Below are 21,455 nucleotides of genomic sequence, written 5' to 3'. Positions count from 1 at the left end.
TAAAATAAATTATCATATTCAAAAATAATCTTGTGCCGCAATATAAATCATTTTTCATGTCTAAAATATAATTTGTATTTGAGAATATCTATTCATATAAAATTCAAATATAAATTATATATTTAAATATCATATTTTCATATATAATTTATTTTAAATTTTAATTATATATATATATATATATTAAATATTTAACTTGTAAAACACATATACTAAAATATAGTCAAGTTTAAAATATTGGAAAATATTTTATAAAACTAGTTAATACTTATGCAAAGAGAAATGTTAATATAATTGTGGGCCCACGTTGATAGAGTTTGTGTAATAATCTGTGATAAATCATAATTCCTACACTAAACGGTTCAACTATTAGCAGAAAAAAATAGAACTACCTTCAAAAACTTCATCCATCTCCTCTATTTCATGTTTAGTTCTTTCTAATTAAACAAATATTTTAAATTTTTGTGATAATTGAAGACACCGTATATCACCCCATATAAATAATGCTTCCACATTTTCAAAGCAAATATCATTGCCACCAACTCCAAGTCATGAGTGAGATAGTTTTTTTTATGCATCTTTAGTTACCTCATAACCGAAGAGAAGAAGAACACCGAACTACTCCAAACTTACTTCGAACATATTAGTATTCAAATTCAAGGTTCTACTAATCTATAATTATAAATAACACAACTTACATGAGATTAAGGGAGAAGAATCACTCTACAAGATAAGTTTGAGAGAAAAATAAGACTCACAAACCAAAGTTATAGTTCACGAATTGTTGAATTTAAAGATGAAAGTGTTGTTGTTCTAGTTGAATCTTATATAAACATATGTTTTAATAATAACAAACTCTTAATTAGTTTCAAAATTTAGAGTAGAAGAATTCTTATGTGTAAAATTCCTTGTTTGCACAAAAAAAAAACTTTTGGGGAGTACATAACTGAACCTATTATTTTGTCGTCGAGAGAATTATAAGTATTTTAATTATTATTATCATTTGTCTTTTCCATACAAAATGATAATTATTAATTACTTTCATGTATGATAATAAAGACTTTATTGAAAAATAGAAGCACCTAGGTTGTGTCTGATTAGTTGGACACAGTGCTAACATTTGACAATTCTTTGATGCATTCACTACAGTAAAATTTAGTATTATCGACAATTATTTAATGATAATAAATTAATTGTTCTTATTTTATTATTTAATAAAAATATTAATGACTATTATATAATGGCCACTAAAAATGTATTTACATCACATCAAAATTTACTATTAGCGACAATTATTTGTTAGAAAAAACTTAAATCTCACATCGACTAGAAATAAAATAATTAAAGAGTATAGAAATGAATGATAACTCTCACCTTACAAGTATGTTTTATAAGGTTGAGTTAAGCCTATAACTTACTATTCTAAGTTAGTATTTAAGAGATAAGATAATTAAAAAAATAAAAAAATATATACTTAGAAGATAACCTTCATCTTCTAAATCCCACATCAATTAGAAATAAGATAACTAAAGAGTATTTGTACTCATCTTACAAGTCTTACATCGACTAGAAATAAAATAATTAAAGAGTATTATAAATTTTTTCTTAAACTTTTAGCGGTAATTTAAAATGCCAGTAACAAATGACACAAAAAGTTATACACTTTTCTCGACCATTATGAGGGTCTTTACTAACATATAGAATAATTGCCGGTAAATATTTTAGCGACACTGCATATAATGACTAATGTATAAAATACCGGTAAAAAATTTTGTAACAATTTTTATTGTCACTAAAAATTATATTAAATACCATTAAAAATTTATTCTATTGTAGTGACTGTATACCAATGCAGAAACAATTATGGGAAGAGTTGTGATAACAGTTTGTCACCATGAAGATATTTTCAATATCAAGTTATCGACTATATTCTCCTTTAATCAACTCGTCCAGAAATCTCAATTATGTAAATTTATATATATATTAAATTGTTTGACACTTTAGAAATATTTATAATACTTGTTTAATTATTTAGAGAACTTTTGTGTGGAACGAATGTGCTTCATGTATTGCAAGACAACGTTACCCCGCCCACTGTGTTTGTTTTCATGTCTTAGAAAGTTGATATTTAAAATACTAGATCCAACTTATATTCATATGGAAGTGATATTATTGTTTAGGATAGAGTAATAAATGAGAAGCAAATGCAGAAGAAGGTGAAATGAATCGAGGGGCAGGTGTTTATTTAGGTGAAAGAGTGATAGCATGCAGCAGTTGAAATTTGAAGATGAAAAGAAATAATTAATTATAGTATATAGGTTTGAATAAGAAAGAGTGGTTATGGGCTATGGGAGTGATGATTTAAATGGGCAGAGAGTAGAGAGTGAATTATTATGCGAAGAAAGAGAGGGAAAAGTTGCTTACACTTTTCTCCAACTTCCATGAATTGCCATGTGCCTTAACTTAGCTTACCACACTTACACAATTATATAAATAATACATATTTTAATTCCGCGCATGTTTCTCTCTCTCTATTCTCTAACACGCAAATATTCCATTTTCCTTAAAAGCATATATCATATGTTTTCTCTCATAAAAAGCTTAAATGTACAAAACAATACATTAAATAACTAAAACAATAAATATTATTTATTAAAGAAGCTAAGAGTTAAGAGAAGAGACGAGGATAGTAGTGGCCACATTACATATAGTTTGCTTTAATTTAATTAATGCTTTGTAAATTATTCTAACTAATCCAAGCAGTGAAAAGCGTTTGGTGTTTGGTGTTTGGTGTTTGGTGTGTGCTTTTATTTATTATTCATCGTAACAAAGAAAAGCTTCCCAACCGAATATGCGTTTTTCAGATTGCTGCTTTATGGCTATGCTTCACTGCTTTTCTTGCACTATAATAAGTTTATTTTTCGCCATATATTAATATTATTAATTAAAAATATTCCACACTGGTGCACTGCTTATCTAGGAAATTACGACTTACTCCAACTCATGTTTTTTCTTCGTCTTCATGTACTAGGATAATTTTAATTTCTATAATTTTTTCTCGTCTTTTCAGTCATATATTTTTTTAAAAAAAATTATTTGTCTTTATATTTAAATTTTATTAAAAAATTTATAAAATATTGTTGCATAAAATTTACTTATTAATATCTCTGTTATTGAAAATATCATATTAAATCTAACTGATATTGCATAATTATCTTAATCTATCACTTTCATATATATTATTAGTGGCTTAATTAAAGAACTAAAATAAGACTTTTAAAAATTATAGAATTAAAAATAATATTTTTAAATTTAAGGAACCAACAAAATTTACTCCAAATCTAAAAGACTAAAAATGTATTTAATTCTATTTATTTAAATTTTTAGGCCTTATGGTACCTTATATATTATACAACTGTTGAGACTACTCGAAAACCAGGGAAATCGAAAGATGTACTTATGAAGCTAATCGAAAGATGGAGAAGGATGAACACCTATCTGGAACGTATTAGGAGTTGTATGTATTCGTGCTAGAAATATAGTCGAAAAGTTTGAAGCATACATAAAACTCCTCGAAAAATATTGAGATCAACTCCTGCCAATAATAGCTGATTCGAGATCGAAGACAATCATTTCGAGTTGAACAATGTTAGAGATTTGGTGAAGTTGTGTGGGTACTTATGATCATACAAAGACAGTAAGCGTCCAAGTCGAGAAGTTAGTATACGCGAAGAACGGTTATAAGAAGTTACACTTTAGAAGCCACATAATGAGCATAGTGGGTAGCGGTTATCTCATAGTGGCCTACGTGCACGAGCGTCTGAGTGAGTTAACCGTCATTGATTTACTCTATAAATTCAAGAAGCCTGCATTGTCACAAAGGTTGGAAATTTCATACTCACATTTCTGTAAGCACTCTCTGCCTGCGCATATGGCTTCCGTGCACGCATCTGCTGGGTACCAATTTCTTGACCACTTTTCTTTTGCTTTTTAGGAGTAGAATTAATATAGTTCTCTTAGTTATTTCTTTTAATCACGTAGTTATATCACTTTGATATTGTAATTCTGGAACATCATGCAAGTTGAAGTTGAACCATGATTTGTATTGGAAATATCCGTATTGTTCATTCTGTTCATATCATTATTTGCATGCATGAACGTTACTTATTGATAATTATTGACGAATATTTGGAAACAAGTAATTATTAAAATTATCCACTCCATTGTTTGTCCTCAGTCTAACATACCTAAATTGAAACACTCCGTGTGCTAGTTCGAATAAAAAAGATCCATAAACAAATTCCACCGTAAACAACAACACCTTTGTGTTTTTAAATTATATTTTGTTTCTTACAAATATATTATTTCACCATTAATGGAAGTGTGGTGTTGTGGGGGCAACTTCACAGCAAGCATGTAGTAACCTAGAGTGCCTATAAATTAACGACAAGGCTCACAAGAAAATCCACGAAGTGAGCCAAAGAGTGGAAAAATATATAGTTAAGGTGAGAAAAGAATGGGTGTTTTCACTTGTGAAGTCGAGCACGTTTCCCCCATCTCCGCTGCAAAATTTTACAAAGCCATTGTTGAAGATGGTGGCACTGTGTGGCCAAAAGCATTACCAAAAATGATTAAGAGCTTTGAAATCATTGAAGGAGATGGAGGGCCAGGAAGCATTAGGAAGCTTACTATTGCTGAAGGTAAATGCTAATTAATTAAGATAGATAAGACTCTCTCTAAGCACTAGCTAGCTTAGGTGCTGGTGTCATTCTGCAATCTGCATTCATGTTAATCTATCTCTACCATGAGCTTATGCTAATAAATTTGTTTATAAGCATCTATATGATCAAAATACCGGACTCGTGATTTCAAGTATTTCGGTAGTTTTTTTTTTTTTTTTTTAACTAGAAACTAAAGTTTGATTTTTTAACATAGATCATGACAGATCTTAAGTGTTGTTCAGAGGTGTGATTGTTCTAAGTCCATGATAAAACAGATACAATATATATATATATAATTGTGAGATAATTTTTTATATATAAAAAATCTATATATACTATATAAATAAAAACAGTTCAGATCTTTTAATTGTTAACAGGTTACTATTTTAACTCGAGTATTACAGGGTATTCGACGAGCCAAATAGACGCGATTGACAAAGAAAAGTTTGAGTTGAAGTATAGTGTGATTGAAGGAAGTACATTGGGGAAGCAATTGGAGAAGATTTGTAATGAATTCAAAGTGGTGGAAAGGAAAGATGGAGGATGCCTTGTGAAGAAGACAATGAAACACTATACCAAAGACAATGAAATATTTGATGAAGAATACTTGAAGTTTAACAAGGACAAAACACTTTTCTTCTTCAAGGCTATTGAAGATTTCCTTCTGGCTAATCCTGATTACAACTAAATCAGTGTTAATTAATTAAGTTCGTCATTTCCTGTTTTGCATGTCGTGTTGCTTTATTTCCAAATATTTAATGTTTCACCAAAGTAGTGTTAGGTATATGTGCTTAGTACCTGGTACACTATTTTATATCTCGCATTGTATCAAAAGAAAAATTAAAAATTAAAATATTATTTTAGTTTCTAATATAATATTAATTATTATATTTTAAACTATTCTTTCTATTTTAAAATAACTACCGTTTAAAATTTTTATACATTGATTAGAATATATATATATATATATATATATATATATATATATATATATATTATAAATCTTATAAAAATAATCTTTGTTTATCTAAATGCATTACTTTTATGTGACACAAATACATTAAGATTGGGTAATATATATATATATATATATATATATATATATATATATTACATTAAAAATTAACAACATCATTATTTTTATAAAAAAATTAAAATATTGAAACTACAGCGAAAAGTATTCTTTGCTATACAATGAACAAGATAACTATTTATTTTATATAACTAAAATTTATAATATATTTTAATTATATGTTATTTTATAATTAAAAATAAATAATTTTAAACTTCTAAATTATATTTTATTTTATGATAAATAATTTATATATATTGTGATGCAATTTTTTTTATTAATCATAATTTTTAAAAATATTAAAATAAATATGAAAATAATATATTAAAGGAGATAAGAGGTTAAAAAATGTTAAAATAAATTAATAAGAAAAATGATACTATTGTTTCATTTTTTTTTATTAACACCAAATAATATAATGAGGCCAATTAACTTTGATAAGGATCAGACAGTGAGCTTCAATTATGGGCTTATATGCTTGCCGACTGTGATCCATATGCATAGATAATACAGCAGCAAAATCTAATCAGGAGTTTAAACCCCAAAGGTATTAATTATTTTTATTTATTATAAATTTAATTATATAAAATAAAAAATTTCATATATAATATACTGTACAAAATACTAATATATCAAATTATTAAATAATTTAATTCTTTCTCTCTCTCACACACGCACACATGCGCGCGCACACACACACACATATATATATATATAGACACACGTTCTCAAGGTAGTTTGGAGTGATTTAATCTTTATTTATTTTTTTACAAGAATTTTTGAATTTATCACAAGTGTACTATTAACGATAATTATTTAATAATAATAAAATAATTATTTCTATTTTATTATCTAATAAAAATATTAATAATGAATAAATAATAGTCATTAAAATATATACCAAAATTTATTATTAGCAACAACTATTCAATGATAATAAACTAATTATTTCTATTTTATTATTTAATAAAAATATTAATAGTTAATAAATAATAATTATTAAAAATATATTTATAAGAATAATTATTGAAAATGGTAAATAAAAAAAATAAGAATAACTTTTAATTCATTTCATTGAAAAAAAAACTTAAGTTTTACATCAACTTAAGATAAGATAATTAAATAGTATATAAGTGAAAAACAATCTTTACCTTGTAAGCTGGTTTTATAAGATTGAGTTGGACTTATAACTTATTATTCTAAGATAACATCAGACCACCCTGTTGAGCTTGGGAGAGCTTAAAAGAGTTTTGATGATCACAACATGAGAACAACAACTTGGAGCACAAAAACAAAGTCAAAGAAGTGTCAAGAAAATGCTATGAGTTGGAGCTATGTAATAGAACTTAGGATATAAATTGTTGTGAATATGTTTCTATAGTTTTGTGTGCTTAGTATGCTTTGTGCATAAGAAAATCTATATCTAAAACAAGTAGAGAGTATATGATGATGAGTTAAAAATATTGAAAAGTTATTTTGAGTCTTAAAATGAAGTTTTAAGAACTGACTCAAAATAATCGATTATTGTTAAATATAATCGATTATTTCAGCAGATAGGCTAAGTGGAATGCCTTGCTGTAATAATCGATTATTTGCCAAAATAATCGATTATCCCAGGAACAACTCTCTGGAATAATCGATTATCCAGCAAAATAATCGATTATATTGTTCTTGGTTGATTTCCAGAAAACCTGAAGAACAAAATAATCGATTATTCTTTAAAATAATCGATTATCTGTGTCTGAAACTTTTATAAATAGTTTGAACTTTGAGAAACTTCAGACATGAGTTGGAACTGATAATCAATTTGTGAAAAACGTTTTTGTGAGTCTTTGTGACATCTTGGAGAGTTTTCTTTGTGAAATCCAAGAGTGAAAACGTTTGTGAAAAGCTTTGGTAGAAGATCATCATCATCATATTCTTGAAAGGGGAAGATAAAGATTTGTTCAAGAATTCCAGGTGAATTCGTTCCTTTTATTCTTTGTGAATCTTTGTGGAAAATCTTGAGAAGGGTTTCTCAAGTAATAAGGTTTCTTGTAGTGGGTTCTACAAGGGGTGCTTTCTTGGGGTCAAGAAAGTGGTTATCTTTAGTATAGAAGTATATGCATGTGTGTTTGCTTGTAAACCTTCTTGATTAAAGATAGTGGAACAAATCTTAATCAGGTGTTGATTAAGGACTGGATGTAGGTCACATGTGGAGTGGTTATTGTTGAACCTCATTATGTTGTAATCAAGTGAGCACATTGCATTCATATTCTCATAACAAGTCTTTAGGAGGGCTTCGTTTGGAAATTCTGTCATAGAAAAGTTTTGATTGAAATTAAGATCCAAAATACTCTGATAAATTTTTAAAGGGTCATTGAATCCAATTCACCCCCCTCTTGGATTGTGCCATTCTTTTCTATCAATTGGTATCTAGAGCAAGGTTCTTGAGAGTTATTCAAGATTTCAAAAATGGCCAACAACAATCTACCCTATGGTGAGGGTGTGTCCATTCATAGACCTCCTGTTTTCAATGGTGAAAACTATGTCTATTGGAAAATTAGGATGAGAATTTTCGTTGAAGCTATTGATGTCGCTGTATGGGATGCTATTGAAAATGGACCCTATATCCCTATGAAAAAAGATGATGATGGTGAGCTTAAGGAAAAACATTGGAGTGAGTGGAGTGATGAGGAAAAGAAAAGAGCCCAACATGATAAGAGAGCTAAAAATATCATTACATCTGCATTGTCAATTGATGAATTTTTTAGAATTTCACAATGCTTGTCTGCTAAAGAAATGTGGGACACTTTGCAAGTCACTCATGAAGGAACAAGTGATGTAAAGAGATCAAGAAAGCATACTCTCATAAGAGAATATGAGCTGTTTAGAATGCAAAATGGTGAATCTATTTCTGATTTTCAAAAGAGATTTACACACTTGATAAATCACCTTGTTGACCTTGGCAGGAAATTTGAGAAGGAAGAACTGAATTTAAAAGTGCTGCAATGCTTGGACAGATCATGGCAAGCAAAGGTGACAGCCATTGAAGAATCAAAGGATTTGACCTCCTTGACATTAGCTACTCTCTTTGGGAAGTTGAGGGAGCATGAGCAAAAGCTGCACATATTTGATGAACATGAGCAGCAAGATAAGAAAGGTAAAGGAGTGTCATTGAAAGCCTTAAAATCTGCCAAAGGAAAAGAGGTGTGTGAAGAAACAAGCTCCGATGATTCCGAAACCGAGAACTTCAATCTGCTGGTAAAGAAGTTCAGAAAGTTCATGAGAAGAAAGAAGAATTCTCCCTTCAAATTCAACAAAAAGACAAACAAGAAAGAGGAAGCAAGCACATCCTCCTTTAATTGCTTTGAATGTGGAAAATCGGGACACATGAAAGCTGAGTGTCCAAATATCTTGAAGAAGCAACAAGAGGAGAAGAAGTTTAAGAAAAAAGGAAAAGGAAAAAGAGCCTATATTGCTTGGGAAGACAATGACTCAAGCACAACAAGTGAAGAATCTGAAAGTGAGGAGAACAACCTGTGTTTGATGGCTGGAACTGACCATGACACAATTGTAAGTGACTCTGACCTTGAATCAAATCCAGATTATGATCAGCTCCAAGAAGCTTTTGTACAAATTCATGAAGAGGCTGTCAAATTAGGTGCCTCAAATTTAAAGCTGAAAAACAAGCTGAAGTGGTATGAAAATGCTTTAATTAAAGCTGAACAAGAGCTTGAAGATTTGAAGCATGAGCATGAAAATCTTCAAACTATGTTTAACTTTAGTGAAGCTCACTCATCAAAAGATGGTTGTGAACATTGCAAAATTTTTGAAAAAGAAAATGCTGATTTAAAATCTACACTTGCAAGGTTCACTAATGGAAATGAAAACTTGAACATTCTTTTGGGAAAACAAAGAAACACTTTTGATAGGAGTGGACTTGGTTTTAACCAAAGTATGAGCATGCCATTTAAGTCAAAGAAAGTAGCTTTTGTGAAAAGTCAAAACTTTAGAAAATTCAAAAGCAACTTTTCTAGACAAACAACTAGTTTTTATTGCTGCAAAAGAGGACATGCAATTAGGAACTGCTATTCTAAGAAATATGGAGTTCCAAATGGAGAAATGATTTGGGTTGAGAAGAGTCAAAGGCTGAGAACTAACCTACAAGGACCCTCCACATGGGTACCTAAATTTTTCCTCTGAATTTTGTTGTAGGAATGCTTGAGGGCCAAAAATCTACTTTGGTATCTTGATAGTGGCTGCTCAAGGCATATGACTGGGGATCCTTCAAAATTCACAAATCTGAAACTGAAGAATGAAGGGTATGTTACCTATGGTGACAACAATAAGGGAAAAATTCTTGGCCATGGCAATGTTGGTAATCCCTCCTCTCAAACATTGATTGAAAATGTTTTGCTTGTTGATGGCTTGAAACATAATCTGCTGAGTATTAGTCAATTGAGTGATAAAGGTTTTAAAATTGAATTTGATGAAACATGTTGCTTGATATGTGATAAAAAGAGTAAAGAAATCAGATTCATTGGCAAAAGTATTGACAATATATACATGCTTGACTTAGAACACTCTATAACAATGTCAACACTAAGTGTCTAATAACTCAAGAAGAAAACATATGGCTTTGGCATAGGAGAGCTGCACATATTCACATGGACCATTTGAATAAATTGAGTAGGAAAGAATTAGTGGTTGGTCTATCTAAACTCAAGTTTGGAAAAGACAAACTATGTGATGCTTGTCAAAAGGGCAAGCAAGTGAAGGCTAGCTTTAAAAGCAAAAATCAGATTTCTACATCTAGACCTTTGCAATTAATTCACATGGATTTGTTTGGTCCTTCAAGAACAATGAGCTTAGGCAGAAACTACTATGGATTAGTAATTGTTGATGACTATTCTAGATACACATGGGTTATGTTTCTTGCAAATAAAAATGATGCTTTTAATGCCTTTAGAAAATTTGCCAAACTTGTTCAAAATGAGAAGTGCTCAAACATCACCTCTATAAGAAATGACCATGGAGGTGAGTTTCAAAACATGTTGTTTCAAAAATTCTGTGAGGAACATGGTATAAACCATAATTTCTCAGCACCTAGGACACCTCAACAAAATGGGGTTGTTGAGAGAAAGAATAGGTCCTTAGAAGAACTTGCTAGAACAATGTTGAATGAAACAAACTTGCCAAAATATTTTTGGGCTGATGCTGTTAACACTGCTTGTCATGTGTTAAACAAAGTTCTGATTCGGCCCATATTAAAGAAAATGCCCTATGAAATCTATAAAGGAAAGAAGCCTAATATTTCCTATTTTAGAGTGTTTGGATGTAAGTGCTATGTGCTGAACAATGGAAAAGAGCAACTTGGGAAGTTTGATGCAAAGGCTGATGAAGCAATATTTCTAGGATACTCTACAAATAGTAAGGCTTATAGAATTTATAATAAGAGAACTCTAGTTGTAGAAGAATCTGTCCATGTGGTATTTGATGAGTCAAACAAGCAAGAGACTAGGCAAACTGAAATTGAAGATTTGAATGAGTTGCTTGATCAATCCCTATTGGAGAATGGACCTAATGAAGTGCCTAAGGAGAGTGAACCACTTGAGAAAACAAAGGAAACATGTGAACAATTGCCTAAGGAATGGAAAACCACAAGAGACTTATCAATGGACAACATAATTGGAAGCATTGGTAAGGGTGTTTCAACTAGGAGTGCAATTAAAAATATTTGCAACACTATGACATTTGTGTCACAAGTTGAACCTAAGAACATTGATGAAGCACTTAAAGATGAACATTGGTTAATGGCTATGCAAGAGGAACTAAATCAGTTTGAAAGAAATGAAGTGTGGGATTTAGTGCCATTACCAAAAGATCATCCAATTATTGGAACCAAATGGGTTACCAAAATGGGTTTTCAATTTTTTTTTTATAAAAATCCTATCATTAAAAAAATACTTAGAAAACACTCTTAAAAATCCTTTGATGTTAAATAACTATTCATATTCATATTAATCATAGAATTTAAGTACAGCAACTCATTTGTTAAATTCTATGATCAATAGGTAATTTACAAATATCTTTCTAAATAGATTTTATATAATTCAAATCATGCTGCCGATGTGAGCTTGTTAATATATTTTTTTAATTAATGTCAATTAAATTTGCAGTAGAAAAATGTGAAAACACTTAAATGAATGAGGTAGGTAGACATGTGAAGGGTAAAAAAATTACGGTACAACGTAGAAGATTGAATGTAAGATATCAATGTCACTTTTGAATCCAATGTCAAAAGACTCATAGGTGAATTCTATTACGAATGTGCTTCATGTATTGCAACACAACGTACCCCGCCCACTGTGTTTGTTTTCATGTCTTAGAAAGTTGATATTTAAAATACTAGATCCAACTTATATTCATATGGAAGTGATATTATTGTTTAGGATAGAGTAATAAATGAGAAGCAAATGCAGAAGAAGGTGAAATGAATCGAGGGGCAGGTGTTTATTTAGGTGAAAGAGTGATAGCATGCAGCAGTTGAAATTTGAAGATGAAAAGAAATAATTAATTATAGTATATAGGTTTGAATAAGAAAGAGTGGTTATGGGCTATGGGAGTGATGATTTAAATGGGCAGAGAGTAGAGAGTGAATTATTATGCGAAGAAAGAGAGGGAAAAGTTGCTTACACTTTTCTCCAACTTCCATGAATTGCCATGTGCCTTAACTTAGCTTACCACACTTACACAATTATATAAATAATACATATTTTAATTCCGCGCATGTTTCTCTCTCTCTATTCTCTAACACGCAAATATTCCATTTTCCTTAAAAGCATATATCATATGTTTTCTCTCATAAAAAGCTTAAATGTACAAAACAATACATTAAATAACTAAAACAATAAATATTATTTATTAAAGAAGCTAAGAGTTAAGAGAAGAGACGAGGATAGTAGTGGCCACATTACATATAGTTTGCTTTAATTTAATTAATGCTTTGTAAATTATTCTAACTAATCCAAGCAGTGAAAAGCGTTTGGTGTTTGGTGTTTGGTGTGTGCTTTTATTTATTATTCATCGTAACAAAGAAAAGCTTCCCAACCGAATATGCGTTTTTCAGATTGCTGCTTTATGGCTATGCTTCACTGCTTTTCTTGCACTATAATAAGTTTATTTTTCGCCATATATCAATATTATTAATTAAAAATATTCCACAGTGGTTCACTGCTTATCTAGGAATTACGACTTACTCTAACTCATGTTTTTTCTTCGTCTTCATGTACTATTAATATTGGTATTATTTTCTATAATTTTAATTTCAGATGAAGCTTAGGAGGCAACACAACAGAACTAACTTTCACAGTTGGAAGGTTATCCTAAATATTAATACATGAAAAGTTGAATGATTTAATTTAAAAAATGATGGGAAAATAAAAGAGGAAGATGAGGAGACACGTGTCGAGAGGGGGAAATTGGTGGAGGAAGAACCAATAATAGAAATTGTTTACATAAAAAAGGCAAAGAGTGAGTCAGAGTGCACACAGAGAGAAAGAGACAGAGATAATTGTGAGGAAAGGATAGGGATTCAAGTTGTTGTGGTTTGAGGTTGAGGGCTTCAAAAGCAGAGCTTCACTTCTTCACAGCCAAAAAGTTATTGAACGGAATACCCACTTTGCACTCCGTTTCTTACATCAACCACTAATCAAAACCTTTTCATTTCAAGTACTATACTATATATTACTTGCAAATTCATGAAAGTGGATACCCAAACCACAATGCAAGTGGTGGTTGCTTAGGCGTGGAACCAAAACAATAATACTTTATCACCATATATATGTAAGTATATAGTGAATTTGGGCACATCAACACTACTTTTTACTAATAGTTGTTGAATTTATTTACAAGGAACAAAAGTTGCCAATTTTCTAATGCTTGTGGTTACGTTTCCATGGTGTGCATTCCATCCAATTAAGTTATTTAGGGGTCAAATCAATGAACTGGCTTGCATAACTTTGGCATTGGTTTACATGTATGTGGACATTGACCCAAACTACCAACATCCAACTTTTTACCAATTTATTTATTTGTAAAATGAGACCCACCATCACCATGGATAATGCTTCGTTTAATAAATGCTATAAATTGATTAATTCCACGTACACGCGGCGTGCCCTGCCAAAACGTGAAATAAAATAAAATAAAATGGTGCAAGTGAGGAGAAGGAGAGTAAGATTTTGATAAGTACACCAGGAAAATAAAATCAAATTAATTTCAAACAAATATTCCTCATTTGGTAATATTAAATATTCGGACGCAATGAATTATGTATTTCTTACTACATACCCTACAAAATACAAATAACCATTTGATGTGAGTTTACTGTTGCCGCTTTCCCCTTTTTCCATAAAATTCAAATATTCTGTATTTAAACATTTTTAAACCGAAATTTCGCCTATTTTATGAGCAATGAACATACTTTACAAAAATCCATTTTAAGACTGCATAAATGTGTATTAAAGCATTTCATCATTTAATCATTATTCAAATAAAAAACATTTAATCATTCATATCGATTTATATTTCTCTTTCATGAATTTAAAAACCATAATTAGTTGTCATGCTCTATACACAATTAATTTTTGACATAATTTCCCCAACGTGCTCGCTTTCTTTTAATGGAAATGAGTTGTTTTGTTTTGTAATTAAGAGTTAATCATTTATACACTGTCAGTGTAAAAAAATTTTACACTGACAACCAATTATATCTTTTGATTATGCTATATCACTGTTAAAAATAAATGTGTTTACAGTGACATGGTACAATTAAAAAATATATGATTGTCAGTATAAAAAAAATTTACAATGATAATATATAGTGATTAACTCTGTAATTAAAGGCTTTTATATTTGCATACTTGAAATTATTGGCTACACACATACACATCTACATAACATTTTAAATGATTTCCGCAAGATATAAAAATAGAAAATATGCCGCAATTATTATACATTTATCTGTGTCACTAAATAAACCAAAGCTTCACATGGTGTCACTAGAAATAAAAATAATTCAAGGAAAAAAGCAAAAATAGTTATACCCTTATTTCCCCCGATCATTGTTGTTTAACAATTAATTTATACACCGTATATTCTTAACTTGAGAATATAATCTTTCAAATTAATAACACAAATAAACTATTTTTTATGATTATTAAATAATCATACATGATTTAAAAAACAATGTATTAGGTAACAACTAAAGTTAATTGAGAACAAACCTGTTTTTTTTTTTCTTCATATTTTTGTTGCAGTAAACACAGGCACAGTGAAATCCAAAATGTTTGTGGGTGAGCTGTGTCGGACATGTAGATTTAAGATGAGGGGTTACTTCCTCTTATGAATGAGCTGGATCCACTCTTTCAGGAGCCAGTGAGACCCAACTTTGAATTTTATATATATAACTCAAACGTCACAAAAATAAAACCACAAATATTATTGAAAAATTATTAATAAGCATAATAAAGATATTTATAACATTAATGCTTTGTTTTTTAACCATTGAAAATAATAGTGAATAAAGAAACAACAAAGGCTCCTTAATTCGGGTTGATTAGTAAAGCTTAATTAATTAAAGAATAATTAAATAGCGGAGAAATTCAGCGTGTAACAGTGACAAGGCGAGGACATAAGCTTGAGGCGCAGAACAATAGTTAATGTTTATTTTATTTATATATATATATAAAAAAAGAAATTCTGACCCAAAATTCGTGTTCTCTTTCTTTCTCCTCCGATTCCTGCGTCGAATTGGGAAGTCTTGAATTGTTTCACTTCACTTTGGCCTCAAATTCGATTCCAACCAAGTATGTGAACGCCACTGTCGTGTCGTGTCGTGTCGCGTTGCGTTGTCTCTGTTTGTTGCGCTGTTTGCTACTGTTCTGTTCGGATCTTCCAAGCATGAATCTCACTCTCACCAACGGAAAGGGATCCACGTCAACGGTTACTTCCGCCGCCGTTATGAAATCCTCCGACGCCGTCTCCGACCAGTTTCCGGCCGGTCTCCGGGTTCTGGTGGTCGACGATGATCCCACGTGCCTCATGATCCTCGAGAAGATGCTCCGCACGTGCCTCTACGAAGGTACCACACTGCTACTCCAACACTTTCTGTTTCGCTTCAATTCCGCTTTCACTCTTCCTCTATCCAATTTTGTTACGATTGACCCTCCACAAGTCACAAGAAAGTAACAGAAAAATAAAATTGAATAAAAATTTAATTTATATTATTTTCAGCTGTTACTCGCTTGTATATAGATAACTACTACTTGTTGATCAGATTTTGTTTTTGTTGGTTGGTTATTCCTTTGAATCAAACTGCTGGCTGTTAGATTTGTTTTTGTTTATGTTTCTGTTGTTGAATTGTTCATATTTGTGAATTTTGAGGAATGATTTTGTTGGGTTTATTTCAGTTACGAAATGCAATCGAGCAGAAACTGCACTCTCACTTCTGAGGGAGAGCAAAAATGGGTTTGACATTGTTATAAGCGATGTGCATATGCCGGACATGGATGGATTCAAGCTTTTGGAGCTTATTGGGTTGGAGATGGACCTTCCTGTTATTAGTAAGTGCCTTGTTTGACCTGTTTAGATCTGTTTCTTTTTGTGGACTGCATTGATTGTGAGATTGACTTGTTCTGTGTGATGATTGCAGTGATGTCTGCGGATGATGGCAAAAGTGTTGTTATGAAGGGTGTGACTCATGGTGCTTGTGATTACCTGATTAAGCCAGTTCGCATTGAGGCTTTGAAGAACATATGGCAGCATGTGGTGAGGAAGAGGAAGAATGAATGGAAAGACACTGAGCAATCCGGCAGTGCTGAAGAAGGAGATCGGCAACCCAAGGCTTCTGATGAAGCGGATTACTCTTCCTCCGCGAATGAAGGGAGTTGGAGAAACTCGAAGAAGAGAAGGGACGAGGAGGATGAGGCAGAAGAGAGGGATGACACATCCACGTTGAAGAAGCCGCGAGTGGTATGGTCTGTGGAGCTCCATCAACAGTTTGTGGCTGCTGTGGATCAACTGGGAATTGACAGTATGTGTCCTTTCCTGCCTTGTTGAAGTTTTTATTTATCCTTGTTGCATTTCCACTCAAGACCTGTTAACAGAACGTTTGATGCATAATCGATGGGATTCTACATGCATGTGGTTCAGTTGTCATAAACAACACTTTTACTACTTGGGTCTTCAGTTTTTTAGTTAACATAATCCGGATCATTGCATCTAGGTTTTGCGTACTGTCTATTTTCAAATTATTCAAGTAACTTTAATAGATAATTATTAATTGTGGCTTTAAAATTACATCAACAGTCAAGTCTTATTCCACTGGTTGGGGTCATAGCCTTTGAGCTCCATTAAAAATCAAAATTTCTCTAGAACCATTATAGCACATTCTTACATTTTTCGGAGCTCCTCTTTTCTACCCTTTTACTCAACTATTTTTCCACTTTTCTTATTGGAACCTCTAGTGGTTTTCCAATATCATAAAACCATCTTTTTTGAGTTTTTCACACGTATTTAATCCTATGTGCATTTGTTCTTCATCTGATTTTTTCTTGTATGTTCACTTATCCATCTTATCTCATCTTTTTGACTTATTTAGTAGTTTGTTTCAATATTTATCTTTGAAGAATAATGTTTTTCTTGTGTTTTTGCCTTCAATTCTTTTTTTTTTGGTGAATTGCCTAATTCAAATTTGATATTTCTATTCAGAGGCTGTTCCTAAGAAAATTCTGGAATTGATGAATGTTCCTGGGCTCACTAGAGAAAACGTTGCCAGCCACCTGCAGGTACCATACTGTTATCCAATAGTAAATTTTTACCCCTACTTTTCCTGTTGTGTTCATTTATGCAATGATTACTTGAAGGAAGTAACTTTTTTTTTCATCCTGTTTTTGTTACAGAAATACCGTCTGTATCTTCGAAGGTTGAATGGAGTTTCTCAGCACCAGAATAACATGAACAACTCCTTTCTTGGCCCCCAAGAGGGAACATTTGGGACTATTTCTTCAATTAATGGGATTGATCTTCAAACTCTTGCAGTTGCTGGCCAGCTCCCAGCACAAAGTCTTGCAACACTTCAAGCAGCCGGACTAGGTAGGTCAACTGCAAAAGCTGGTGTTCCTATGCCTATCATGGACCAAAGAAACCTTTTCAGTTTTGAAAACCCAAGGTTAAGATTCGGAGAAGGCCAACAGCAACATTTAAGCAGTAGTAAACCAGTGAACTTATTGCATGGAATCCCTACCAACATGGAGCCAAAGCAGCTTGCCAATTTGCACCAGTCTTCCCAATCCCTTGGCGGCTTGAATATGCGAGTCAATGCTTCTGCTACACAAGGCAACCACTTATTGATGCAAATGGCACAATCCCAACCTAGAGGTCAGATGCTAAGTGAAAATACTGGTCCTCGTGTTCCCAGACTTCCATCATCTTTGGGGCAGCCCACTGTATCAAATGGAATTTCTAATGGTCTTCTGGGCAGAAATGGGATTGCTGGTAATAACAGAGGACCTGCTTATAATCCTGTTCTGCCGAGCACTTCGTTGTTGAATTTTCCAATGAATCAAGCCTCTGAAATGTCTGTGAATAATAGTTTCCCTCTTGGAAGCACTCCAGGTATATCCAGCATCACAACAAAAGGCTCATTTCAAGACGAAGTTACATCAGGAATTAAAGGATCTGGTGGATTTCCAAGTTATGATATTTTTAATGAACTGCACCATCACAAGTCTCATCATGATTGGGATATAACAAACCCAGGCCTGACATACAATGCCTCCCAGCATGCAAATCCTTTACAAGGTAACATTGATGTCTCACCATCAGTTTTAGTGCATCAAGGCTTTTCTTCTACACAACAGACTGGCCAAAGCAGAGACTCCGCTTTGATCGGAAAAGCTATGTTCTCCATGGGAGAAGGCTTGCAACAAGATAACCTCCAAAATGCTGGTCAACACCTCAATCCGCTTCTTGTCGACAATTCAATAAGGGTCAAGGCTGAAAGAATTCCTGATGCAAGCTCCCAGACTAACCTCTTCCCTGAGCATTACGGACAAGAGGATCTGATGAGTGCACTTCTAAAACAGGTTTGTTCTTCATCCCTTTCTTCCTACACGGAATATTTATACATGCTTGCGTATAATTTTCCATTATAAACAAATCAATTTTCTCACGCGTTTCTAATGCTGGCAGCAGGAAGGCATGGGACCAGCCGAGAATGAGTTTGAATTTGATGGATATTCACTGGACAACATTCCTGTCTAGAACAAACCCTGGCCATTTGTTTCTGATTGCAGTAGCCGGTGTAAATAGTTTCTGTTACACAAGCACATTATCATCCTGCAGTTAGCTATTTTGGAACCGAGTCTAAATTGTTCAACAAACAGAATTTGGTTGATGTCAAATGTTCAGAATTCTGGGAGTAGTGTTTTGTAATGGTTTGGTCTGAATGCTCAAGATGAATCAGCTACAAACCTCTACTGCATATATGCACAAGCACAGAGCATGTGCAATTTTTGACTGCTATTGATAGCAAAATTGCTAGCAAGCTTCTAATTTTAGGGTGTTCTTGAAGGTATGTTGGCATAGGGCAGAATTGCAGAAGCAAGGTTTTGATACATCTGCAAAGTTGTCGTAGGAGCATTTCTAACTTCAATAACAAATTATGAATTTTTTTCTTCTTCTGTTCCTTTTGTAATTTATGTCATTCAAAGTAAGTAATGACTTCCGTAAGCTTGTAAATATTGCATTTGGCTGCTTTAGACATTTGGTCTGGCCATTCTTTTCTGGTTGCTTCTGTACTTCCATACTCCTATGTTTTTTATGTTCATCAAGTTATGCATTCTTTGTAAATGAACATGATTAGGTACTCGTTTGAGATTTTATAGCTATCAATCTATACAATATTGCAAGATGAAGTGGTTCAGGCCAACTTAAAAGCATGCTTGAGGCATAAACTACAAATACATTCCTTCTATACAGGAATCTTGGTGAGGTTGGAGAATCTGTCAATGACATTTGTGTTATCCCTGGCACAGTGAAGAGAAGAACAAGGATTACAAAATTTGTTGTAGTTTAATTAACTTTAGCATTGTAAACCACGTCAAATTGTTAAGTACAAGTTTCCATATTATAAATTAAAATTTATATTACAAAACAATAATCTTAAATAATTCGATAGAAGTCTTGAATCAATCGTTTTTATAAACTGTTTTTTTTTTACTGAATTTTCACTCATTTGGTAACTTTGCTATTTGATAGTTTAAGTTATTATGCTATTTTATAATTTTGAATTTATTTGTATAAGGATAAGTTCAGTCTAAAGTTTTTAAATGTAATATTATATTAGATCGTGTTTGGATATAAGTTTAGAAATATTTTTAATTTTTTATTAGTAGAAAAGTTTTAAAAACGTTTTAATTTGTATAAAAAAACATTTTTAATTGTTTGATGCAACATGAACGATTTAGTTGTAAACATAATGTCTGGGATTTGGTTGCTCATTTTCCTATCTAACTTAATTGTTGAGAAAAAAACATGTATTTTTAATGATTAGACGTTCATATTCATAACAAATAAGCAAAATCAAGTCTACATAAATTTTAACAAGAGTATCATAAACTGCTTTTCTCTCGTCTATTCCTACTAACGTTGCCGTTTTCGGGTGTTTTTTTTCAGACTTGAGTCACTAATGTTGTAAAGAATGCTACAAGGAGCCTTCAACAACTGTAGTTAGGGTTTTTCTTTTTAATCATTTGATTTGAGCCCCTTTAAACTATAATTAATATTTTAATTTATGCAATACATAAGTTAAATATTTATTATATATAAATAAAATTTATAATAAATTATATATACAAATAAATATTATATTTAAATATATAAATTATATTTTAAATATATATGAATATATTTTTAAACATATAAATTATATTTTAGAGTTATGATAACAAATTTATATTCTAACATATTATTATAAAAATTATCCTTTCTATATGTATTTTAGCATAGTGAAGAGTTTATTTATTGTATATATACATCTCATTAATAGATATTATATTTATTAAAAAAAATAGATGTCGTCAAATAGCAACAAATCGTAAAATTTACCAAGTTATTTTAAAAATATTAAAATTTAATTAATAAATAATCATGATAAATTAAAAATTAAATTAAATAAGAAGTTAAAAATTTTTCTAAAAAATCTCTCATCAAAGAAAAATCCATAAAAAAATATTTTAATATAAAATAGAGATTCATGTTTAATATATAGAAATTAATTACAAAGATTATAAATTTCAATTATTAAAACTAAACTTAAAATTTTAGGAGTCTATTAAAATCAATTCCCACACAGACATTTAACCTTTATTTAAAATAATTGAAAAAGAGAGAAACCATTATCAAAGGAAAGAAAACGTCTAATTTTAGAATTCTTCTCTTGATTGGTTTATGTTAAACTATGGAAGGGGACATTTATGGATGTCTCGTGAGAAAGTATTTCATCTAATCATCTCATATCGGATGGAAACTCAAGGATTAGAACTTTTGTAGTTCTTATTTCAACTATTTACGCAATTTCCTACACTTTTTTTCCCCTTACTACATAACCAAATAAG

At 31.3% G+C, this 21,455-nt stretch overlaps 2 protein-coding genes across 4 annotated transcripts; both read left to right on the top strand.

Moving 5' to 3' along the window:
• The first annotated feature begins 4,447 nt into the window (after positions 1 to 4,447).
• Positions 4,448 to 5,641, top strand: LOC145958443 (nodulin-13-like). Of its 2 annotated transcripts, none has more exons than XM_083075845.1 (2): positions 4,448 to 4,700; positions 5,099 to 5,641. In XM_083075845.1, the coding sequence occupies exons 1-2, from the start codon at positions 4,517 to 4,519 to the stop codon at positions 5,407 to 5,409; spliced, it is 495 nt and encodes a 164-aa protein (XP_082931971.1). In that variant the 5' UTR covers positions 4,448 to 4,516; the 3' UTR covers positions 5,410 to 5,641. The 2 variants fall into 2 exon arrangements, with proteins under 2 accessions (XP_082931971.1, XP_082931972.1); XM_083075846.1 differs by having other exon boundaries at positions 4,455 to 4,700; positions 5,126 to 5,641.
• Positions 5,642 to 15,519: 9,878 nt separating this feature from the next.
• LOC109808115 (two-component response regulator ARR2) lies at positions 15,520 to 19,716 on the top strand. 2 transcript variants are annotated; one of them, XM_020370968.3, is made up of 6 exons: positions 15,520 to 15,919; positions 16,248 to 16,400; positions 16,490 to 16,870; positions 17,548 to 17,624; positions 17,739 to 18,923; positions 19,033 to 19,716. In XM_020370968.3, exons 1-6 carry the CDS (start codon positions 15,739 to 15,741, stop codon positions 19,099 to 19,101), a joined length of 2,046 nt encoding a protein of 681 aa, XP_020226557.1. In that variant the 5' UTR covers positions 15,520 to 15,738; the 3' UTR covers positions 19,102 to 19,716. The 2 variants fall into 2 exon arrangements, with proteins under 2 accessions (XP_020226557.1, XP_020226556.1); XM_020370967.2 differs by having other exon boundaries at positions 15,527 to 15,919; positions 19,030 to 19,716.
• Positions 19,717 to 21,455: the final 1,739 nt, after the last annotated feature.

This window comes from Cajanus cajan, chromosome 5, assembly GCF_000230855.2.
Source record: "Cajanus cajan strain Asha chromosome 5, NIPB_CcT2T_4, whole genome shotgun sequence".
Classification (NCBI taxonomy): domain Eukaryota; kingdom Viridiplantae; phylum Streptophyta; class Magnoliopsida; order Fabales; family Fabaceae; genus Cajanus; species Cajanus cajan.
Note: the sequence above shows the minus strand (reverse complement) of the source record. Positions and strands in the feature narration are given on the sequence as shown.